The 25792-nt window shown below is 45.9% G+C and overlaps 2 protein-coding genes across 4 annotated transcripts in view; one reads left to right on the forward strand and one right to left on the reverse strand.

Annotated features, from left to right (window-relative positions):
* The window catches only part of LOC124043276 (ribosome biogenesis protein bop1-like), a 151424-nt gene that overhangs the window by 51480 nt on the left and 74152 nt on the right, over nt 1-25792 (forward strand). The window lies entirely within an intron of this gene.
* scxa (scleraxis bHLH transcription factor a) lies at nt 9105-16497 on the reverse strand. Its single transcript, XM_046361683.1, has 2 exons — nt 15476-16497; nt 9105-9982 (listed from the first exon to the last, which is right to left on the reverse strand). The coding sequence occupies exons 1-2, from the start codon at nt 16067-16069 to the stop codon at nt 9944-9946; spliced, it is 633 nt and encodes a 210-aa protein (XP_046217639.1). The 5' UTR covers nt 16070-16497; the 3' UTR covers nt 9105-9943.

Here is a 25792-nt window from a genome sequence, read left to right on the forward strand (position 1 = left end):
GGATTTTCACAGTTGGGCAGGACTGGGATTGGCGGCTCTCTGACTGAATGAGGGAGACCAGACCACAGTGTCCTCCTCCTGTTTCTATTAGCACCTCTGACAGCAGACACAGAGAGAGAGAGGATGGTTCTATTACCAATGTTGAATCCTGGCCCAGCTAGAAAGGACAGGACACTGTGTGATCTGGACCCAGTGTCCCTTTTGGCTGAGGAGGTCAAACTTTCCTTTGTCTCCCTCTCTCTGTCACTCTTGTCTGTCTCCATCTCTCCTCCCTCTGTCTTTATCAGTCCCTTGCTGTTTTCTTTCCTTCCAACCCTGTCTTCAGTGTTCAGCCACGATGCACTGATTGAGCCAGAGTCTCGTCGGGAACAGCGTGTTACCCGAAGCAGTCAAAAGTAATGTTTTCAGGTTCCTCCTGAGTGTAGTAGCTTTGGTAAAATGTAACAAAAACCTGCCTGTGTGGATTAGGGAAAAGAGAGCTGGATATCAACTCTGATTTCAGGAGAGGCCCAGAGGCATGTTTAGCTATCGGTGCGTTTGCTGGCTGTTCCCTAGCTAAACTGAGGGCATGGGCAATGGCCTCCAGCCTCCCAGGTCTCCCTTCTCTGTTATTGAGTTTAAAGAAATCACCAAGGGAGTTCCATTGTTTCCTCTGGTCATGTAGCTGCGTTCCAGCCATGAAATCGAATCAATTAAGGGAACGTGGACCAGGGGGTCTATTTCAACACAACCCTAAACCAGAAAGCAACCTTAGGAGTAAGCCTGAACTCACCCCCTCTCCCAGTGCATGGAAGGTCTATATCGAATTTATTTTCACTCACTGGCCAGTTTATTAGGTACACCACCCCGTTCATAAAGAGGGGTTGCTCCTACAGACCTTGCTATATAAAGCAGGCAAACAGGCATCGAGGCTTTCGGTTATTGTTCGATTGAATGTTAGAATGGGCAAAACATGTGACTTTGAGTGTGGTATGATCGTCAGTGCCAGGCACACAGGTTTACCAAGAATGGTGCAACAAACAAAAACACATCCAGTCCGCGGCAGTCCTTTGGGCCAGAACGGCTCGTTGATGAGAGAGGTTAACAGAGAATGGTGTGAACTAACAGGTGGGCTACAAACCATCAAATAACGGTGCAGTACAACAGTGGTGTGCAGAATGGCATGTCGGAACGCTCAACTCGTCTATCACGGATGGGCTACTGCAGCAGGCGACCACAACGGGTTCCACTCCTATCAGCTAAAAACAAGAAGAAGCGGCTCCAGTGGGCAGGGGATCACAAATACTGGACAATTGAGCGGAAAAACATTGGCTGGTCTGATGAATCCCTGCTAGTGGCAGTGGTGTACCATCGTCCATTCTGCAACAACTGTGTGGTGCCATAGCGTCAGCATGGACCAACATCCTTGTGGAATGTTAGACTCATAGAATCCATTCCCCAAAGAATTCAGGCTGTTCTGGAGGCCAAGGAGGGTCCGATCCAATACTGGATGGGTGTACCTAATAAATTGTGTGTGGGTGTGCGCAAGTGTATACAGTCCATTCGGTAAGGATTCAGACCCCTTGACTTGTTCACATTTTGTTACATTACAGCCTTTTTCTAAAATTAATTAAATCGTGTCCCCCCCTTCAATTTACACACAATGACAAAGCAAAAACGGAAATGTTTACAAATTTATAAAAATAGACATATCACATTTACATAAGAATTCAGACCCTTTACCCAGTACTTTGTTGAAGCATCTTTGACAGCGATTACAGCCTCGAGTCTGACACTACAAGCTTTGCACACCTGTTTTAGGACATTTACTCCTGAGGTGCTGACTTGCTGCATCCTTGACAACTGCTGTGATTATTATTTGACCATGCTGGTCATTTATGAACATTTGAACATCGTGGCAATGTTCTGTTATAATCTCCACCCGGTACAGCCAGAAGAGGACTGGCCACCCCTCATAGCCTGGTTTCTCTCTAGGTTTCTTCCTAGGTTTTGGCCTTTCTAGGGAGTTTTTCCTAGCCACCATGCTTCTACACCTGCATTGCATGCTGTTTGGGGTTTTAGGCTGGGTTTCTGTACAACACTTTGAGATATCATCTGATGTAAGAATGGCTATATAAATACATTTGATTTGATTTTGATTTGATTTGATTTTAGGAGAGTCTCCCATTCTTCTCCACAGATCCTCTCAAGCTCAGTTTGGATGGAGAGTGTCGCTGCACAGATATTTTCAGGTCTCTCCAGAGATGTGGTCTGATGTCATAAGGTGAATGCACCAATTTGTAAGTCGCTCTGGATAAGAGCGTCTGCTAAATGACTTAAATGTAAATGTTAGATCGGGTTCAAGTCTGGGATCTGGCTCGGCCACTCAAGGACATTCAGAGACTTGTCCCGAAACCACTCGTGTTGTGTTGGCTGTGTGCTTAGGGTCATTGTCCTGTTGAAAGATGAACCATCACCCCATTCTGGGGAGCTGAGCGCTCTGGAGCAGGTTTTCATTAAGGATCTCTGTACTTTTCTCTGTTCATTTTTCTCTCGATCCTGACTAGTCTCCCAGTCCCTGCCGCTGAAAAAAATCCCCACAGCATGATGCTGCCACAACCATGCTTCACCGTAGGGATGGTGCTAGGTTTCCTGTAGACGTGACGCTTGGCATTCAGGCCAAAGAATTCAATCTTGGTTTCATCAGACCAGAGAATCTTGTTTCTCATGGTCTGAGAGTCTTTAGGTGCCTTTGGGCAAACTCAAAGCAGGCTGTCATGTGCCTTTCACTGAGGAGTGCCTTCTGTCAGGCTACTCTACCATAAAGGCCTGATTGGTGGGATGCTGCAGAGATGGTTGTCCTTCGGTAAGATTCTCCCATCTCCACAGAGGAACTCGAGCTCTATGAGTGTGACCATCAGGTTTTTGGTCACCTCTCTGACCAAGGCCATTCTCCCTTGATTGCCGGGCGGCCAGCTCAAAAATTCTTTCTGAAGGCATTGTATATGTGTTCATTGATGAGGATAAATGTATACATACAAAAATATAAAGGCAACAATTTGCTAAGATTGCACTGAGTTACAGTTTATACAAGGAAACAAGTCAATCGAAATGCATTCATTTGGCCATAATCTATTGATTTCACATGAAAGAGAATACAGATCGGCATCTGTTGGTCACAGTTACTTAAAAAACGAAGAGGCGTTGATCAGAACCAGTCAGTATCTGGTGTGACCACCATTTGCCTCATGCAGCGCAACACATCTCCATACATGTCGATCCAGAGCATCTCAGACATGCTCAATGGGAAAGGGGTATATCTAGTCAGTTGTCCAACTGAATGTATTCAAATTAAATGTGTCTTCCGCATTTAACCCAACCCCAATGGGTGACATGTCTGAGTATGCAGGCCATCAAAGAATTGGGTCATTTTTAGCTGCCAGGAATTCAGCACAGGTCCGAAGGTGAGCGTTTGCCCACTGAAACCTATTACGACGCTGAACTGCAGGCAGGTCAAGACCCTGGTGAGGACTAAGAGCACACAGATGAGCTTCCCTGAGATGGTTTCTGACAGTTTGTGCAGAAATTTGTTTGTTGTGCAAACGCACAGTTTCATCAGCTGTCTGGGTGGCTGGTCTCAGACGATCCCGCAGGGGAAGAAGCCTGTGAAGGTCCTGGGCTGGTGTGGTTCCAAGTGGTCCGCGGTTTTGAGTTCGGTTGGACATACTGCCAACTTCTCTAAAACTATGTTGAAAGTGGCTTATGATAATTTAATGTTAATTTCTCGATCTGGCAACAGCTTTGGTGGACATTCCTGCATTCAGCATGCCAACTGCACGGTCCCTCAACTTACTGCACATTTTAGAGTGGCCTTTTATTGTCCCCCGCACAAGGTGCACCTGTGTAATGATCATGCTGTTTAATCAGCTTCTTGACATGTGTGTCTTTTCAGGAGACCAGCGCCAATAACTTGGATGTGAGTGCTGCCTTTTTTTAAATGGGGATAGCAGAGATCCCATACATGTGAGACTGGAGAACATGTTTCATGTATGGAGAGGATGTTTCAACTCTGTGGTCTCGTCATGTTGTGGTTAAATAGGTGGCCCCATGCCCTGTACGGTCTTCCTCTAGTCTACAGTATTTAACTCTGTTTCTCTCCCCCACCCCTGTTCATTCAATTCATTTGACTCCAACCTCCCTTCCCAAGTATTAAGTATTTTTATATTTTTACAAGCAGTAAATCCATGTTACTTCAAGAGTTATGATCATACACCGCAAGCCAGGTACATCAGCATCAGTCGGAGAATGGGGCCTTGCTTTCGACGGCTGGAATGAAATAACCATTGCCAGCCCTCAGCGGCCACTAAAACTTCCTTATGGAACTCAATGTAGCCATCAAGAATAGTAGAGATGGTGGAAGTGCCATTGGTTGGTTGCGCCTTAAACCAAAGACATCATCAACCCTACTTTTCCAATATATGCGTCTGATTTTAACTCAAAATGACTGCTTATTCGCTCACAATAGATGATTGTGTTTTTCCTCTCTTTATTAGAGGAACAACCAGACCTGACGTTTGAATAGGGTATAGGGTCTTTTGTTTCGCTTTTTCCCTTAGCCATTTGGATGACATTAACGTTGAATAGGGATGATTAATATATTTTGTGGTTCGATAGACATGGGCTTGGTTTTTATGAAATCTATCTGCCACTGCACTATAAAAAACAATGGTTTTGTTCTACAATCCATTCTTAAAGATTTATTCAATTAAATCTAATTGAACGTGGGTGGTGTTCTGTTACCGGCATTAGATGTAAGCCGATTCATAAAGATTCCATAAGGAGCCATAAGGCCCCTCTCCCGCCCACTTATTCTGCCTCTCCCATATACTGTTGCCTTCCAGATGAATGTCATGATGCTCAACGTATTTCTCAAGATATGAAACCTACTGTTCCCAAGTAGTCATTTTTCATTCTAACCATTTGAGGATTTCTACCTGGGGAAAGAGACCTAGAGTAGGAGAGATTTCTACTTGTGACCACAATTTCTTTTACACTAATATTGTCATCCTCTCTGTAGTCCTTCTTGGAAACAGTCCAGAGTCTAGACCTTCCCCTGGCCACCTGGTCTCATTTTACCCTCTCACAATTGTTCAGTTCCATACTGGCTGGGTATGTGTTAAGTCCATCCACGTATTCAGTGTGGTCATCTGTATGCAGCCCGGACCTCCGGTCGGTGCTGACATGTATGACACGGACCCTGAAACACTGTCTTGATTGATGGAGTCACCGTAGCAGGTTACCTAGAAGATGCATTGTGTCTCCTCAAACAGTCTGATATTGATCAGTGTGCTGTGCTGCTCTGGGCCCCGGGCCAATAAAAGGGCCGTGAGAGGACTCAGAGGACCAGGTATACCATTTTGCATTGGCCCAGGATAAACTACTTACCAAACTGTTCCAATCCTAGGGACACAAAGGTTTGCATTCAGGCTCTGCAGCACTGCTGAAATCAATATGGTGATAATTTACTACCTATCTGTCAATTTTATGTGTAATCTTGGCCTGTCACTGTGCTGTCAGCAGGAAATCTCTTTTTAATAGTCTATTTAAGGAGAAGCAGGGTTGTGTTTTTCCAAGTCGGTGGGGGAATGTTGATCCAGAGCTGCTTGTCTGGGTGGGGGGGTGATCTTAAGAAGTGGCTGGGCGAATCGCGTGCTGCTCCGACAGAGCAAACAGGACCCCCGGCCGCAGCATGCCGGACCCTTGCAGGTGCATGGAGGTGGGGGGTGTTTTTAAGAGAGGAGGGAAGACTGTTGCGGGGGGGGGAGTGTGGGGCTGCCAAAGCAGCCACCTGTCGTTCCGTAGTTTTTAGGACTTCCTTCTCATCCGGTATTCAGCACGGCTCCCAGTTGGCCCAGTGTGTGTCCTGTTGCCAGAAGGCCTGATTGAAACCAACTGCCAACGGGGGCTGCCATGTGTTTCGGTTGGAAGGAGCGGTTTGGAGATGGCGGTGGGATTGCAAGGTGAAACTCTGGGGAGGGAAGTAGGGGACAGGGGTGTTAGTGAGCAGGGGTGGTGGTGAGTGTTGACGGGGATGAGGGGCAACCAGAATGCTTGAAGCTCTCACATTCCGCACAGCTAAGAGATGAGATGTCTAGACTGTTTGATTTCTCCTTCACACCCGCCCGGGCCCGGGTTCCCCCACTCTCTTTCCCCTGTCAGAGCTTCAGCGTTTCTACGGAGACTGGGGTTATAAAAATCTTTTTACGGCTCTGGGTCTACTAGGAAGAAAATGAGGAAGAGAGGAGTGTGGCAGAAGATCTGTCCTCACCTAGACTCCCTTCTCTCTTTATCCTCTACCTCTTTCCTCAATCCATCTACTCTGGCAATGCCTGAAAATATGCGTTTTCCCATTAAAACCTATGAATCTTTCTGTGGCTTGTAGAAGGTTTTTGTGGTGGCCGTGGGGAAAGAAAATTAACGGAATTGACATCACTGGTATGTTGGCGTTTACAGTTAGTTGCGAAATCTGCTGCGTTCTCTAAGGCACAAGCAAGGGATTTCCTCGCTCTCTTTACCCGATGGCTTTCTATTTTGTCATAATACCTGTGGGCTGTAGTGGTGGGGAGGGGAAGGAAAGCTTCAGGGCATCATTTGATATTTAATTTTCAATAAATAAAGATTTTCTCTGAATGATGTACCGGATGCTTTTGCCCAGGTGGAAAACCCATTTTGGAAAAACCTGGACGTGCTCAGTCGGAATGCAAAGTTTCCACAGGCTGTACTCACTCCCAAGGTTAAACCGCATGTACGAGGATCCTTCAGAATATTTATTTATCAAGTTAGCGTGGCGTGTGGACCTCGCTGCACCGTGGCTCGACAGCTGTGGCGAGCTGACTTTACACTCCGCCTCACTGAATGAGGGCCTGACTTCGTCGCGACCTCTCAGAAATTGTGGATTTGCTATTTTGCGAAATAACAAACAATTTATTATTAGCCCTGGTTCCTACAGTACTACCATACAACATAAGACGTTAGAAATGTAAAGTGTGAAGAGGAAGTTCGTTGTGGAGGAACCCCTGGTTTCCGGGTCTCCAGATGCATTGTAAGCTCTGTCAGACGAGTTCCTCTTCTAAGGGTCTTCTGCGTCGCAACGATATGGTTTCTGCATCCCACAGCCACCAACCATCCCCCGGTAGTTAGCCCCAGTCTTGTGTAGGGTGATCTACCCTCCCCTGGCCTCCCTCACAGTTATCCTCTCATTGGGCTTGACTGGAGTGGAGCACTTCTACAGACCAGACATGAGTCTCCATTGGCTGGCTGGCGTCTGCTCACCGCTAACCATTCAATATGCCTGAATGGGACCCATAGGGACTGAAGAGACAGACCGACCAACATCACCATTTCCAACACTATAGGTAGTTTACCCTGATTCACTGTCCCCACAGCCATACTGAGATGGTACTTTCTGGTGTTAATCTGTACGGTGGGTTTCACATCACTTGTTGTGTGGTGGTCGAGACAGCAAAGCAAGACATTACCTCTGTACTCTCGCTCTTTGCAAGACACAGAGGAACAGACAGTATTTTTACTTGGAATTGTAATAGGTAAAAAACATGTTCGTTTAACCTTGAAATAGTCAAATTGTGCTGCCCATCCATTTGCATTCACGTCCCAGTGTTGATCTCACAATCTGGGTTGGAGTGAATTCCAGATTTCCCTATACTAAGGAACATTGGCATCCTCTTAATTCAAATTTCAGCATTTTACGCAAATCCCGTATTCTTCTTGAAAGAGAAGTTTTTCTATGACCAAGTCACAGATCTGACAAAGTAATTTGTTCCTTATCAACAGAACACTTGAGTTCATGATTATAGTGTACAGTTTAAACATTACATGGTAAATATTTTAGTTTCCATTAGAAATAGAGGTTAGTGGGTTTGTCCACGTTGTCGTGAATGAAAGGAAAAAGAGCAGCTAGCCTCGCTCCCAGCGGTTGTGAACATTTCCACATTTGGTTTCCACCGCTGCCTGTGACAGGGCTGATGGGTGAGTGTGATAGCAAGGACCAACCACGAGACCAGGCCCCAGCAGGAGGCAGCCCTGGTGTCGGGGAAAGAGAGGAGGGAGAAGGGGGTGGCCTGGAGGTCAGGGAGTAGTGGACACACAAGTTCTCTGTGCCCGAGAGATGAACAGTGTTTGGGTTAGCTAAAATGCAAATGTCTGTTTGACAAGCTGTATCCCACCTAGACATGACCAGGGACAGGGGGAGGAATTCCAGAGGTGTGCAGGATTCCTTTTCCTACCAGACAGGTTGGGTGTGTTGGGGCTGCGGGGACAGTGTGGTGGCTGGGAGGAGAATGGTCTGGGCCGGGGGACAGCGTGGGGGCTGGGTGGAGAATGGTCTGGGCAGGGGGACAGCGTGGGGGCTGGGGGTAGAATGGTCTGGGCTGAGTGACAGGTTGCGGCAGGCAGCCAGGAGCCCTGTACCTGCAGATCCAAACATCCCCAGCTGAGCCTCGCAGCTGCTCCTTAAAAGGTCCCGACCGACGAGGGCCTGCCATACACCCAAACTCAGCCGCGACCAACGCTGCCCAAACTCATCCCTGGAACCCTCCCCCTCAGTGTGTTCGTAGTAAGCGACTGTCTCTACAGAATGTCTCAGCCGTACTCTTCAAAGCACTGAAGAGAATACTGCATATATCATCTGGCTGATTCTGAAAAAAAAAAACAAGTTTTGTAATTTGAGTTGTTGAAGCCTTTACTGGCCACCTTTTTTTGTTGGTCACAATTGACTGAGTTCAATAGTTGCAATATGAGATTTCTTGTGAATATGGAAGAAACTAGATGCTGTCTCAAATCGACAGTCCCTTTTTTAGTTACATCTCTAGTAAATGAAGGGTTTGAGTGAACAGCTGTGTGTGTGAGTAATGAGGTGTGGTAAAGATGGTAATCTAGCTGGACAGCGCGAGATGATCAACTTGTGGTTTGTTCCTTATCACACCTCACTGTGTTTTTATAGCTGTTTGTACACCTGATTTGGTCATCATCAGAAACCTCGGAAATAAAACTGGAAGAAATATCATATTTATCAGCAGACTGAAAAACACATTGAAATTTAAGTACTTTATTTTTCACTGGGAATTGCAAAATAACAATAAAATAAAATAATCTTACCTGTTTGAAATAAACTTAATTAATTCATAAGCATATTTATTTAGACATGAATTTGAACAGATTCTTACAAATATTGTACAGAACATCAAATGACATAAGACAGAATGCTGAGGATTTATCTTCAGGAGAAAGGCAGTTGTCTGTCAGGGTAGAAACTCCCTGACCACAAAGTTACATTTGAAGTGAAAGCTGTGTTATATATTCGGCTTGTGGAACAGTTCGCTTACTTTCCGGCAATTAGCCTGATACAGTCAACCATGGGTTCCAGTTTTGCCTGCCCTTGTCCATTACAACCCCCCTTACCACAGCCCTTTTAGTTCCACCGTGGCTCATCTGAGTCCTTACTGACTGTCTGGGTGTCTGTCTCATGCAGGGAGGGTTGTGGTTATTACGTTTCATATGCAGATGTTCTCAGGTAAACAAAAGATGAGAGCAAAGTTATTTTTGTGTGTTTCTTTTTCATCTCCCTGTTCAAGTCTTTGAGAGATCATGGAATGGAGAAGTGTTGAATGTTTTTTAGAGGGATGATTATTCTCTCCTCTTTCAATCCGGGCATGCTTCCATTGTCCAAGAAGTTCCACAGTCTCTTTCCATCCAAAAATGATTACCTCGTCAGAAACTACACTTAGCATCTCAGTTCTGATTTTTTTTTTTTTTGGGGGGGGGGTTATAATTAAATACAGGTTTTGATTTATGTACACCTTTAAGAATGTCACGTTTCTGGTCCACAGTTCTGGTTCATATGTTGTGCTCATCATGTCAGTTTCTTCCCTCTGTCGTCCTCCAGATATTAACTTCTTAGAGCAGTTTTCCTGTCTCTGTCTTTGCTCTGAAAGAAAGAGGGAAAAAAAGTTAGCATTTTCTAGTAGGCTATTAATAGTAAAAAAAAAAAAAAGACTAAACACTTTGAAAATACATTTCCAAGACGGATTCTATCCCAATCTTAACTATTTTACAATGCTTCTTATTGATGAGGTAGCGTAAGTAAAGGAAAATCAAATAGTTTATGTCTGACATTAACCCTGTGAGTGAGTACGTTGCTCTCGCCTGTCAGACTAGTTCTATTCTTCTAACCCACTGGTCCAGCCTGCAGTGGAGGCTGCCTGGAGGCCTTTGTAGACTGGGGATGTGTGAAGTCTGTGTGGACTGGGCAGGTATGATGTCGACTGGTCTGGGGCTTGTGGGCTGTAGCATGGCCATGGGGGAGGCTCATGTTTTCTCCTCTCACCATACACTGAGTGGCAGAACTAGCATTAGGACACCTGGCTCACATTGTGCTCCCTACGGATTAACCCAGTGACCGGGAGACCAGGCCATGGAATGCCATCGTTTCCACGGCTATGTCTGACGTAGGCTGGCCCAGGCGCCCTGTCAAAACACTCGTCTCCAATTGATGAGGTCAGACGGTCTCTTGAAAACGGGCCAGGAACTTTTTTATTTTCTTTGGTTTATTGTTTTTGTTCAGTGCCACTTTAAAGTCCCATTCGTCGGCTCCAGGGATCACTTACACCCGACTAATATGATTTTTGTTGAACATTTGTTTTTCATATCCTGTATAACACATTGTAAAGATGTATAGGGCTAATTCCGCTGCAGCTGAAACCAAACGTGAAGGCTTTTTTCATTGAACTCACACCTTTTTAATTTTCTTTTTAAAGCTTCCACCACTTGCTTATACAGCATCTAATTACATGGGAAGGATTTTGTTGTTTTTATAAACATATCACAACATATTACATTTCCACAGACACAGAAGCCGATGTGTGTTTTTATTCTCTCCTCAGGCTTCATTCTTTAGGCAAATATTTGGTTTGGTTTCGGCCGGACAGGTAACGTTGGCAGATTGGTTCAAGATTACAATGGAGGCATTTGTCAGCTTTGTGTGTGTGTGTGCACGCGCAGGGGTGCGTTGATTTTCACACGTAACATGAGCCCTAACGGACGATTAATCTGTTTGGGTTATTAAATGCAGCTTTCCTTCTGGGCATCCTAACTATTCTGAGCGTGGGTTCTTTACACCCTGTTTTGTCTGTGGACAAAAGTTGGACACAGTATTACATATTCTAGAATAACTTGTTAAACAGGTGTTTGTAGGTGTGAAGTAAAAAATGTCTATGGTTTTTAATCACACGGTTAAGGCTTATATTACAGTTGGACAATAGTATTTTAGATTAAAATGAAATATTAAGTGGCAACAATATTCAACTAAGTGTTATTTTTAATTCTAGCGTGCTTCTCAACATACTGGTAGTTCACACTGGGTCATTTCATAATGTGTTACATGTTCACACTGATAGACTCCTGTTGCAGGGAAAAGCTTTAGGAACTTCTGTATGGCTGTAATGAAGGAACTCGAGATAATTACATAAAATATGAGCGATGTGGCTGCTTGGCTAGTGCACAGCTGTGGCTGCTAGGCTAGTGCACAGCTTTGGGACTGGCCTCTGAGGCTGTCTATACTCAATTAGTAATCTGTTGGGTTAACCCCAGCACCAGTACACAGAGGAAGCTCGCCAAGTTCTTTCCCTGCTCTCCTAGAAACTGCTGCTGCACACGTACTGTCCATTTGACTAGGGGTCGTCTGCTCCTGTGTGTCCTGTTATGCAATCCCCCTGCCATCCTTCATAACCCCTGTCTTCACCTGCTACAGCTATTAGGGAGAAAGAATGCTCCCTTCCTAATGGACTGTGCTGAGCAGACCCCAACGAAAGAGGGAGCTGGGGGGGGTGGAACCTCAAATGTGGTTAATTTTTGTCCTGCTCTGTCTTATGTCGTCATAATGGGGCTTTAGTTGAAGTGCACTTTTACACAGTTGATTTGCTGTCAATAGAAATGTAAAACGTTTCATGATGGTGGGTGTGTGTGTGTGTGTGTGTGGGGGGGGGGTGTATGTGCGTGCATGAGATGTCTAGCTTGACTGTTACGTAGAAAATTATTTATTCCACTCCAAGCAAGGTAGAGCTGTGCCAGATGGATACAATTTTGGACTGGAAAATGTGGTAAGATCACACACTTACAACACATACACACATCTGTAAGCAAATAATTTCTGTGTGTGTCCACATAAATTGGCCTCTGACTTCAGTGGCAGGAAAAAACTTGAAAAACAATAAAGAGAATTCAGAGTGAATTGACGGTCTCTCTCTGATGATGTCAAATCTGTGATCTGACTACTGATCCAATGAGTAGTAGGCTAGAAAAGAGCACCGTGGGAGCACTGATTGGTTGATTGAGTCCAACACAAGTACTAAACTGGTGATATAACAGTATGCTAATTGATCAATGAAGCGTTTTATCATCTTTCCTACACTTCCGAATGCTTGTGAATGTTCTAGATCGCACAACTCTCCTGTTCTTTTCAATCATCCTGTTCTCAATTTGTTCTCTGTCTGAATTGGAAACATTTTGACGTGTGTTCTACAGTACCTCAATGTGTTTCCTTTTTATTTTCCTCTTTCTTTAGCAACAATAAAGCAATGAGTCTTGGCTGAGCAATGCTTTTCACGGAGTAATGAGCGCTAAGTATGGGTAAAGAGAGCAGTGCGGTTTGGAGTGGGTCGCTTTCGCCTCTTAAAGCCTCGACTACAAAGCCGAAGCCCAATCTGTTTCGAATATCGGCCCAGCTCAGGCCTCCTATAGACAGGCCTTTAATTCAGGAGAAAAAAACTTAAACAGCCATTATCTCATTTGCTGGTTTATTCTGCCTTGCTAAAATCAATGAAATGGACGAATAGGATTCCTTCCAGTCGGGCGAATGTCCATTAGTCTCTTTTTATTGTTATTAATTGTATGACTCCTGCATCTCTGTTTCCTTCATGGTCTTTTAAAGAGCCCCTTTGTAGCAGTGAATACGTCTACGAAACATTACTAATAGGCGTTTACTTGAATCCGTTTTTGATTTGAAGCATTATTCGCTCCTTGGTGATGCTATAACAAGGTTGATCCAGATCTTGTTCACGGTGAGCTTGTGCTATTACACTTGAAAGTTGAGCATATCTTTCTCTTAGATTTGTCCAGAGGTCAGGAGTTTTGAATCTCCAGACATGTTAATATATTAATGATGGCAGTGTAACACATCTACTGTGCAGCTCTGTGTTCTGCTATTGAACATCACTAGTGATGGTGTGTGTGGTGCAGAACGAGAGTCATTATATCGTATTCATGATTTATTTAGGAAGCCAGAGGTCTGAAATGCAGCGAGGCAGGTTGTGTGTGTGTGTGTGTGTGTGTGTGTGTGTGTGTGTGTGTGTGTGTGTGTGTGTGTGTGTGTGTGTGTGTGTGTGTGTGTGTGTGTGTGTGTGTGTGTGTGTGTGTGTGTGTGTGTGTGTGTGTGTGTGTGTGTGTGTGTGTGTGTGTGGTTGACAGTGTTATTAATTGGGGCCCTAGGAAGAGCCTTAGGTCAACACAGGATGCGTGTGTAAATCGCTCAGGATGGCTCACTGACAGATTGGGGAATAGAGCAGATGTTCCCAGAATGCTTTTGATCAGAGCACGGAGACGTAAGTAGCTGTTTTTATGTCTTGGTACGTCTTGGTGTTGGAGTCGTGGTACGTCTTGGTGTTGGAGTCATGGTACGTCTTGGTGTTGGAGTCGTGGTACGTCTTGGTATTGGAGTCATGGTGTGTCTTGGTATTGGAGTCGTGGTACGTCTTGGTATTGGAGTCGTGGTACGTCTTGGTATTGGAGTCGTGGTACGTCTTGGTATTGGAGTCATGGTACGTCTTGGTATTGGAGTCGTGGTACGTCTTGGTATTGGAGTCGTGGTACGTCTTGGTGTTGGAGTCGTGGTACGTCTTGGTGTTGGAGTTGTGGTACGTCTTGGTGTTGGAGTTGTGGTACGTTTTGGTGTTGGAGTCTTGGTATTGGAGTCGTGGTACGTCTTGGTATTGGAGTCTTGGTATTGGAGTCGTGGTACGTCTTGGTGTTGGAGTCGTGGTGGTACGTCTTGGTATTGGAGTCGTGGTACGTCTTGGTATTGGAGTCTTGGTGTTGGAGTCGTGGTACGTCTTGGTGTTGGAGTCGTGGTACGTCTTGGTATTGGAGTCTTGGTATTGGAGTCGTGGTACGTCTTGGTATTGTGTTGTTTTCTCCACGAGGAGTTAAAAGGACTAAGTCCAGTAGGTCATTTTAGAGTTTAATCACTTAAAACGCATTCTGTTCTATATACATTGTTGACTCCAGGCTTTTTCCTTTCCTCTGTGCTTTTTTCAATTAAATGAATTTTGGACAATCTTCATGTTTTCTGAGGGAATAATACATATTGTGGTGGTGAAATGTAGTACCTAACCGAAAATGTCCCAGTGTCATGATTGACTCTTAATTGTTAAGAGCATGTGGTATATTCCAAGTTTGAAAGCTGCTTTGCTCTTGTGAGGTGAAATGACAGTTTCCCCCTCTCTGTTTTTTGGTTTTGTGTTGTATTTCTCATGGCTGGAGCGTGATTTATGCTTTTATTTTTAATGCGACGTGGTGTTGGCTTTATGAGCCAGAGTCTGCCCAGGCGTATGCTGAGGAAGAGCAGAGGACAAGGAGAGAGAGGGGGATAGATGGCGTGTTTGTATTTGGTGTGACACTTCCTTGATGAGGCTAAATTCTGTTTGCCCACGATACAGTTTGTCCCTAACTTCTCAGACCAAATAGACAATGGGACGTGCTACTGAATACAGGAAGCAAATTGAGACGTCTGAGAAAATGATCTCTGAGAGCTGGGGATTTGGGTCTTACTACTGAGAGGTTTAGTTGAAGCTGGACAACTGGGCATCCTTATCTGTCTCTGTCTGAGCACTGAGGGGCTGCTCTCTTACCCTCCAGTACAGCGGAGTGCATAGGATTCCCTTTATTCACCTCGCAAGAACAGATGATCCTAAATACATAAGGGAATAATAGATGTAGTTTTCTTGTCTAAGGGTAGCGTAAGTTTGAAAAGCTTCAATCTTTTATTTGAAATCACTTAGGCTATAAGAATCATATAGCAAGGAGCCTTCCAGCATGGTACTTCCTAAACAAAACGCCTTCTAATTGGATAATGCTTTACTTTAGTGCAAGGTTTCTGCATCTCTGTCGTGGGGCCCACCCCGACTGCACGTTTTGGTTTTTGCCCTAGCACTACACAGCTGATTCCAATAATGAAAGCTTGATGATGAGTTGGTTATTGGAATCAGCTGTGTAGTGCTAGGGCAAAAACCAAAACGTGCACCCAGGCTGGGCGCCACGACCGAGTTTGGGGAACCCTGCTTTAGTGGTTGGAGTTGTGGTGTTTTGTATCCTACTTGAGGCGCAATGGCATATGCATGGTGTGGATGGCTGGGACAGACTAACTCACCATTTTCCTTTGGTTGCTGAGGCAGAATGTGCAGATCTGTTTAGGCTGGGAGTTCTCTGCGTCGTGGGCCGGGGATCCATGCTGATGTAAATAGTGGGCAGAGGAGGTCGCTCCAGCATGGCATGGCTGCCCGTCCCCGCATGTCTCCCCGACAAGCAGCACGTTGCCCAGGTGGGAGATGTAGCTGGACGCCAGCCGCAGCGTCTCAATCTTAGACAGCTTCCTGTCGGCTGGCTCGGTGGGGATGAGGGTCCGCAGGGCGGTGAAGGCCGTGTTCACACTGTTGGTGCGGTCCCGTTCCCGCGCGTTGGCTGCGTTGCGCTGCCGCGGCAGCCCAGTCGTCGGAGAGATGGAGCCGTCCTGCGAGAGCAGCATCTGAGGCGGGAGCTGACCCCCTCCCAGACGCCCTGCTCCAGCACTGCCCGGCTTCCGTTTGCGGCCCCCGACTTTGATGTCATAGCCTCTGGCGTCCAGCCTGAAGGAGCGGTCGTCCGAGCCCGAGCTTTCGCTTCCATTCTCCTCGTCCTCGGACAACATGGAGATGTCTGAGTATAGGTACCGGTTAGGCGCCGGCCGCACCATGGCGAAGGACATGGTCACTGTGCTCTGCAGTTCCAACAGTCAACTAGCTCTATCTCTACTCAGGGCTTTGTTTACTGCTGTGACACCTGGACATGCATGTATAGTTCAATGATCACACAGGAAAAAAGTAACAAGTGTTACCTCAGTATCTCTCTCTAAATCCTTTGACTCCGATGCACTCCAATCCAGTATGGCGTGGTTCCTCTGTCATTAAAGTCCCATTTGGAGTTTTAACTTTCCTTTCTCTAGGTGAGAAACCAAATTGAGGAATGTCAGGTCCCACTGTGTTTCTCAGATCCTCTCAGGATACTATTTGTCTCTCTCTCTTTCTTGCTCTCTCCTCTCAGATCCACGTCTGCGTGGCTCCCTCAGCTCGGCTCCACGTCTGTCCCTTGCACTTTCTCTCTCTCTTTTACACACTCTCTCTCCCAGTGCTCAGATCCACATGTGGTTTCTGTCTGAGAGGTTCGGTATGGTTAGGCTTTATAGCCAGTGGGAGTGTCTGGTGCTACCCCCCCCTCCCCCCCCTCCCTCCTTCCCTTCTTTTCTCCCTCTCTCCCTCCTTCACTCCGTATGCAAATGTCCCAGCTGGCTGTGGGAGCTTGGGGAGGGAGGGAGTCCAGCAGAGTGTGGATCTACTATCTGCTACTATCTGCTTCCTTATTTAACCCGACTCGGTAAAAGTCATGGAAAGAAGCTTCCGGAAACCATTGTGTGAAAGAGGGAGTCTTTTTGTTGAAGCCCGGCTGCTCTGGGCGCTCTCTATTACTGATTAATTGTGTGTAAACTGGACGCACACAAACACTACGGGCGACCCATAAAACTCCTGCAAAGTTAAAGACCAATTAAATGTCAGTGGTTCAAAATGGGGAACCCCGTTTCTCATCTTTTTATTTTTCCAAATTTGTGGCATAACCCCTAACTTAACCCCAGTGCAGTCAAGCTGGGAGGTGAAGGCTCTTACTTAGCTAGAAAATGTAACATCATCCCACTCTTCCTCATCAGTGTTTCCCACCCTATGACAGTGTGATTAGTGTTTACTTGGGGAGTTTAGGACTAACCCCCACAACAAGACTGATGCTGTCATGGTGTCTACATTGGTTCCATCACTCTGGGGAGTGAGTTGTCTTTCACTTTCGTGTTCCTCCTTTAACCCAGACTGGATCCATTTAGTCATGCTGCTTGAACTAAAAAGAAAGTAAATGTGGTCCAGAGGGACAATACGGCAGGTAGCTAGTTTAGCACCTGTTTGTCACTGAATCATCCTGTGGCAGAAAGACAAAAGGAAGAACCGTTCTCGAGACTCTGTTAGGTTTGCAGATCCAGTGTATGACAGATGTTGGCCTTACTGTTTGTGTTATTGGACGTTGACGCATCGACGATGCTTGATGTTTCCACATTACAGGAAAGCGACCTGATCTCCCTTAAGTCAATTCTGTACGTAACGTTTACATTCAGACTGGGACAGCGTGTCAGGGTTGACAGGGTAATTCTCATAGGTTTAGAAGGTTTAGAAAATGTTTGTTACCAAACATTAACTTTGGATGCGCCCAATATTTTATAACTCTTTCCCGGGGGTATCAGCAACGTGCTTTTAATTGGTTGAAAGAATATTCAACTAATTTCACTGGCCACGTGCAATTACCTATGAAGTCCTTCAAATGACAAACCAAATATTCTAATCCTGACTGAAAATTCTAAAATGTGTGACCAGTCCTCTATTCCTCTCTTTATACTCATAATTCATCATCTTTATACCGGTACCTCAGATCATTTAATGATGTGGTCGTCTTTTGGTCCCTCCCTGGTTTGAACCGATCGAGCCTGTAACGTTAGCCTCTTCCTAATGATGTGACTAGGAGTCTAACAGGCCCATAGAGTACAGGCCGTTTCCAGGAAGGATGTCAGCATGGAGCTCCTGTCTATTTCTCTTGTCATCTTCTCCATTAGTTAGAATTGGGACTGGAGTACCGCCCCATACTGGTTGGACTCCTACTAAGCGTACAATATAGCCCACATGTAAATAACCATCCATTTTAAATATGACTTTTTATACATGTGATTAGGTTTAGTTAACATGACACAAAATAGCCTTGTTAGCATTTTGGCTAATACTATAGTTAATTGTTTTCTCAATGTCACTGGTAAGTGAACTCGTCTTAACAAGGTTGGGACATAAAATGGCATATTTAAAGCTTGCACGTTCTTATCCACGCATGAATTCTTTGAGATCTTGTCTATTCTAATAGATGGAAGGAAAAGTCCTTGATTCTTTATTATAACGAAATGGGATGTTTGGATTTGTTTTATTTGCAGCATTAAATCATTAGTGAGATTATAAATGCGATAGTAGTGAAATAATGTTTTCCTCAAGTCAAAACATGTCCTCCGATTATCTTCTTCCAAATACACTTTTCCTCCTCTTATTCTTTCTCGGTCGACACAATTGGATTAAAATCTTGAGTTGTCTGAATTCATTTTTATTTCCTTGTGAAAACAATTTTGAAATAGGATGGATTTAACAGTCTGTGTTTTATAATGCTCTTAGCAGACCAAGTATACATTTGCCCTCAACGGCTAAAATGCACTCATTAGACTTATTCCATATAGATATGTGTAAGTCAATGACACTTATTTGTCCTGTCTCACTCCATGCAATGGATTTTATTGACAGCGACGTGATGTTGGACAGTGGGTCCCCAAACAAGCAAGGCTGTAAATCACCTCAGTTTTGTACACACATTTTTCAGTGCTAAATGTTTGATTATTTTTACAGTAAAGAGAGATGGATACCATTTATTCAGAATGCTGAATGCATCTTTTAATCCTCTTGATGGATTCAGTGTTTGGAAATGGCAGTCGATGAACTAGGCTGCATCAGGTCAAATGCTTCTGGTCTGACTACAGTCAACTGTACTATATGATTCATGACTAACTCGGTTCAGAAGTTTCTCTTTTGAAATACAATCCATGATCTCTTCTTAGGGTTGAGCTAATACCCACCTTTCCTTGCTATTACAGACGGCAGGCCATTTCTCTGGCAGCAGTTAATTAACAATGGGAGGAATCGGCTCATAACATGACAGCATTCGTTAAGAGGTTCCTCTTCTTCAGATGTCTCGTTTTGTTACCTCATAAATGCTGACATGGAGAGTAACAGATGACGATGCTTGTTATCTTCCTGTCAGAGCGGCCAGCCCACTCCTTCCTCCCACCTTATAGGGGAAATGCATCCAGTCTGCCATCTGACAGTCATTAGCTCCTTATAACTTCCACGGTGCGACATCTAATCCTGTTCCCCATCTGTGGAAAGCACTTTCTCAACCTCCGTCCCTCTATCCAGACACCAGCCCCCTTGCGTGGGTTTGTCTCAGGCCAGAGTCCTGTTAAGTCTGATACGACTCCCACTGTCCCCCGTGCCGGACCACAAACGGCCAATCAGAGAGGAGGCTTAGACTAGTCCAGGCTGCCCGGTGGGATAAGCTCTCACTCCCTCACTCTCTCCCACCCCTCACTCTCTCCCACCCCCCCATTCTCTCCCACTCCCTCCCTCTCTCCCGCTCGCTCTCTCTCTCGCTCCCTCGCTCTCTCGCTCCCTCGCTCTCCCTCGCTCTATCTCTCGCTCTCCCTCGCTCTATCTCTCGCTCTCCCTCGCTCTATCTCTCGCTCTCCCTCGCTCTATCTCTCGCTCTCCCTCGCTCTATCTCTCGCTCTCCCTCGCTCTATCTCTCGCTCTCCCTCGCTCTATCTCTCGCTCTCCCTCGCTCTATCTCTCGCTCTCCCTCGCTCTATCTCTCGCTCTCCCTCGCTCTATCTCTCGCTCTCCCTCGCTCTCTCTCTCGTTCCCTCGTGCTCTCTCTCTCGCTCCCTCGTGCTCTCTCTCGTTCCCTCGTGCTCTCTCTCTCGCTCCCTCGTGCTCTCTCTCGCTCCCTCGTGCTCTCTCTCTCTCGCTCCCTCGTGCTCTCTCTCTCTCGCTCCCTCGTGCTCTCTCTCTCTCGCTCCCTCGTGCTCTCTCTCTCTCGCTCCCTCGTGCTCTCTCTCTCTCGCTCCCTCGTGCTCTCTCTCTCTCGCTCCCTCGTGCTCTCTCTCTCTCGCTCCCTCGTGCTCTCTCTCTCTCGCTCCCTCGTGCTCTCTCTCTCTCGCTCCCTCGTGCTCTCTCTCTCTCGCTCCCTCGTGCTCTCTCGCTCCCTCGTGCTCTCTCTCTCCCTCGTGCTCTCTCTCTCCCTCGCGCTCTCTCTCTCTCGCTCCCTCGCGCTCTCTTTCCCTCTCGCTCCCTCGCGCTCTCTTTCCCCCTCGCTCTCTCCCTCTCATCCCTCTCTCACTCACTCCCTCTCTCACTCCCTCGCTCCCTCTCTCTCTCCTTCACTCCGCTCCCCTTCTCTCGCTCCGCTCTGCTCTTTCCCTCTCACTCCCTCACGCTCTCTCACTCCCTCGCGCTCTCGCACTCCCTCGCGCTCTCTCACTCCCTCGTACTCCCTCGCGCTCTCTCACTCCTTCACGCTCTCTCACTCCCTCACGCTCTCTCACTCCCTGACGCTCTCTCACTCCCTCACGCTCTCTCACTCCCTCACGCTCTCTCACTCCCTCACGCTCTCTCGCTCCCTCTCACTTCCTCGCTCCCTCTCACTCCCTCTCTCACTCCCCCTCACTCCCTCAATCCCTCTCTCTCTCCTTCACTCCGCTCCCTCCCTCTCTCTCGCTCCGCTCTCCCTCACTCCCTCACTCCCTCAATCCCCCTCTCTCTCCTTCACTCCGCTCTCTCGCTCCGCTCTCCCTCCCTCTCTCGCTCCGCTCTCCCTCCCTCTCTTTCTCCGCTCTCCCTCCCTCGCTCTCTCTCTCTCACTGTCTCACTCTCTCACTGCCTCAATTTCTCCCTTCTCTCTCCCACTCCCTGTCTCTCTCCCACTCCCTCGCACGCTCTCCCACTCCCTATCGCTCCCTCGCCCTCTCTCGCTCCCTCGTTCTTTCTCGTTCTCGCCCTCTCGCTCCCCCTCTCGTTCTCTCTCGCGCGTTCTCGCTCTGTCTGTCTGTCATGCGGACCTGGCGGCGTTTCTGACCTGGACGGGCCAGTGCTGAGAAATGCTCAGGCTCAGTACTGCTCCTAAATCAACCCAGACGACATAGTGGCGAGAGGAGCTGCGCTTATAAAACAAAGTACAGAGTGGGACGGTGGAGAACCTGTTAGGCTCACAACAAACCATGACTTCAATTAATTTATTCAATGGGGAGGAGGTAAGTTTAATCCCCCCTTCCAAAAAAAAAGCAAAAAATGCAATTAGCTTGGACCTTTTGTTCTTGAGTTGGAAATTGCTCACTCCGGCTTTTCCGTCGTTAAAGTGTTCCTTTCTTACCCGTTTCCTTCTTTTATGGTGTGTTTTCTCTCGGGTACATTTACAATGCATTAAGCATATAAACAGGCTGCTCAGTTCTGTCGGTTCAGGGGTCTAATAATAATAAGAGTGAGAGCTGGAGAAGGGGACCACATTTGGCCCTGATCATCTGTTTTGTCCAGTCACCCATGGAACACTGCTTCGGCTGGTTTTGAGACCCCCAACCTTTTTGATGTTTTTAGATCTCAGAAATGATTTTTCTCACAGGAAGTAAATTCATTCAATTAATTAATTTATCTGCCAAATTTCTTGTGGAGCTCTCAAGAGCAGTAGTGGTGGTGCGTGGGTAAAATCATAAGGGAAGCCAATCCAGGGAGTAAAAAGCCATATTACAACCTATGTGTTGTGATAATTGCGTTGTTTGTTCTATAACCTGTTAGTTCATGCGCCTTGACGTCCTTATATATAGGCCTAAGGCCGAGACAATAAGAAGACAGTGAATAAACACAGAATAAATTCAGCCACATCTTTGTTTCATCACACAACCAGAGAGCAACATCTGTCTGTCCACAAAACATATTGCATGTAACAAACAGTTACATGACCTACAGCAGGGTCAATGTTTCCAACATTTTTAGACTACTAAACGACTTGATTTAAAACCCATGGAGAGTTAACGCAAGTCACAAAGAAAACAGGAGCTTCCGCCACTATTTCAGCACCATTTCAACGACAACATTCCAACATCCTCAAATCACTTCTGCTTAGTTTAAAGTGACAACTACAATATATCCAAAAACGATTTAGTTCAATCAACGTAAGCTATATATGATGTGGCTGTCCATGGTACGTGTGTGTGTCACCCTACTTGTATAGAAACGCCAATGCCATCCTCCTCTTTCATGTTGCCTAAACGGTATATGACTCTGTCATACAGCTAGTTAACATTAGCATACTACATCTAGCTACATGTTTAACTTCTGTCCGGACAGGGGCACAACAATGTATGAATTAATAGTTGGATCAGATTCGCTGTTATTATCATTGGCCAGTACGGAGAATTAAGTAAAACTACAAACTAGTAAAAGTCCAGATCCCTATCTCCATCCATGGCTAATTTAGGAAAAGGACGATTTTAGCCAATGGAGGACAGCAGCCCAACAAGATGCAACAATTTTTATTTATTTTTTACTTTCAATAATAACGTTTGGCTTGTGAGGTGATTGGTTTGAAGCAAGTTTTGCTTCCCTTAACTCTTTTTGGTTGGGCCAGACCGTTTGCAGCAGAGCTCACTCAGTTTAGTTCAACACTGATGGGCTGTTATTACATGGTTTTAATTATCAAGGGAGGCCAAATGCTCGCTGGCTTCCCTTGCATTCAATGCTACGGGGGCAAAAATGCCATACTCTTTCTGACCAGATGGCATCAGATAGATACGCAACACATACTGAGACAGAGGGTGCTGTTTAATTGCTTTCTCTGGTGAGATCCATTTAGCAGCCTCTTGCAAATTGAAAGACATTTATAGAACACAATTTGTTGGTAAATGTTTTAGGTAAGCCCAGCCTCCCCTGGCATCCATGAATACATGCCGCTGCTCAATAGTTAATTGAAACAAACACGCAAAGCTCAGCCAAATGGCTGTCATGGATTAGTCATTAACTCCCTATCGTCTTTTGGGAGATGATTTTTGTCTCTCCCGTGATTCCTGTAGCCTCACCGTTCTTCTGTCCAAACTGCAACATAATCTGTCTTACCAGAAGGATCTCGCTTGCTGCAGCACCAGACCCTTAAATGGACCTGAAGTAGTAGTAATGTGAAAATCTTTTCGGTGCCTGTGTTGATTTTCACATATTATTCATGCAGGCTTCTTGGGTTTTGGATATTATTCCATGGTCATTTCCCAATTTCATTTTTCCACCAGGCTGTTAGTGGTGGCTGTAAGAGGCAACTCTAATGGGCTGCGTGCTGCTGCCACTCATGGAAGCCACACACATGCTTGCTCTCACACACATGCTTGCTCTCTTACACACACGCTTTCTCACTCGGCGCTCACACAACACACGCTATATAATACACAGACACACACACACTATAGCATGTGCACACATTCTTTCAGCAGGCGCATATTCTGTTTTGGATTGGCTGAGTGGAAAATGTAGGGGTGGCTGGATTCCTTTAGTGGGGTAAAGATTACTGGGATTATAAATGATCCCATTAGAGGGAAATGCAAAGCTACATTTGTGGAGAGAGACAGGGAGGAGGCTGAGGCAGGCTGCTGTGTCTGCACATGGCGCGTCACTCACATGCCTGTGCCCAGTAACTATATCTATACAGTGAGGAATAGGCTTCAGAAAGCATCCATCTAAAGTAGCCTGGCTCCAACTGCTCTACTCACTTAAGTCTACTTTTAACGGAGCTTTTCCATTGCTTTCTAGTCCAGCAGTAGGCTTCATCTGTGTCCCGGCCCAAAACCAGCCATGTCTCCAAGTCGCCTCAACCCGCTTGAAGCAATGCATTTCCATAGACAGCTGCTGACGTCAAGGGGAACTGCCCAAACCAAACCAGTCTGGCAGTGCCAGTATAATTAGGCCCACTTCACTTCAGCAAACGTTTTCTAACACTTTTCAGACTTAGAAGCTCTGCACTCTGCTCATTCCTATTTACTCCAGTATAATTTCCCACAATAAACCATTGAAAGTAGCACCCACAGATTCATTTCACTTGTTCTTGTGAATAAGATGTCCGAACCGTGCCAAGCAAGCAAAGCAATTTTCGAAGTTCAAACCCCCTCACTAGTTACGCTCTAATGCATCCATTCCCGACTCAAAGCTGCTCATACAGGGCTTTCTTTATATTACGGAGACGGCAGTCAGTAAAACTAGCGTGTGTGACTGTGCAGCCTAGGCTACTGGCTGTTATTCACAATAGGCAATACAAATTAAAATGCAACGTGGTCATGACAGCCTCAGATATTGGTTGTTAAGCATATTAATGACAGAACACACAGGCAGATGAGGAGACACCAACACGTGGAGATGGTATTCAAGGCCAGTCCAGTTTATCACCAACACGTGGAGATGGTATTCAAGGCCAGTCCAGTTTATCACCAACACGTGGAGATGGTATTCAAGGCCAGTCCAGTTTATCACCAACACGTGGAGATGGTATTCAAGGCCAGTCCAGTTTATCACCAACACTTGGAGATGGTATTCAAGGCCAGTCCAGTTTATCACCAACACGTGGAGATGGTATTCAAGGCCAGTCCAGTTTATCACCAACACTTGGAGATGGTATTCAAGGCCAGTCCAGTTTATCACCAACACTTGGAGATGGTATTCAAGGCCAGTCCAGTTTATCACCAACACTTGGAGATGGTATTCAAGGCCAGTCCAGTTTATCACCAACACTTGGAGATGGTATTCAAGGCCAGTCCAGTTTATCACCAACACTTGGAGATGGTATTCAAGGCCAGTCCAGTTTATCACCAACACGTGGAGATGGTATTCAAGGCCAGTCCAGTTTATCACCAACACGTGGAGATGGTATTCAAGGCCAGTCCAGTTTATCACCAACACTTGGAGATGGTATTCAAGGCCAGTCCAGTTTATCACCAACACTTGGAGATGGTATTCAAGGCCAGTCCAGTTTATCACCAACACTTGGAGATGGTATTCAAGGCCAGTCCAGTTTATCACCAACACTTGGAGATGGTATTCAAGGCCAGTCCAGTTTATCACCAACACGTGGAGATGGTATTCAAGGCCAGTCCAGTTTATCACCAACACTTGGAGATGGTATTCAAGGCCAGTCCAGTTTATCACCAACACTTGGAGATGGTATTCAAGGCCAGTCCAGTTTATCACCAACACTTGGAGATGGTATTCAAGGCCAGTCCAGTTTATCACCAACACTTGGAGATGGTATTCAAGGCCAGTCCAGTTTATCACCAACACGTGGAGATGGTATTCAAGGCCAGTCCAGTTTATCACCAACACTTGGAGATGGTATTCAAGGCCAGTCCAGTTTATCACCAACATGTGGAGATGGTATTCAAGGCCAGTCCAGTTTATCACCAACACTTGGAGATGGTATTCAAGGCCAGTCCAGTTTATCACCAACACCTGGGTAATATGGTAACAAACATGGTAGGGACATGGTTGTCATCAGAAAGCCACAGGAACCCGGTCAGAAACCTAAAGATAGAAGTTAACGATGCCCCCCCCCTTTGACATGTGTGTTTAAATAAAAAGGGACATTTGTCCCGTCTAATAATGTCTTAAAATGGTCTGTTATGGAAAAGAAAATGAGCTGAAATGTGGTTGGTTTTCCATCAGGCCAACTATTGCAGAGCAGGGGGTGTTGCAGAGCAGGGGGTGTTGCAGAGCAGTGGGTGTTGCAGAGC

Source organism: Oncorhynchus gorbuscha, linkage group LG09 (genome assembly GCF_021184085.1).
Source record: "Oncorhynchus gorbuscha isolate QuinsamMale2020 ecotype Even-year linkage group LG09, OgorEven_v1.0, whole genome shotgun sequence".
NCBI classification, from domain to species: domain Eukaryota; kingdom Metazoa; phylum Chordata; class Actinopteri; order Salmoniformes; family Salmonidae; genus Oncorhynchus; species Oncorhynchus gorbuscha.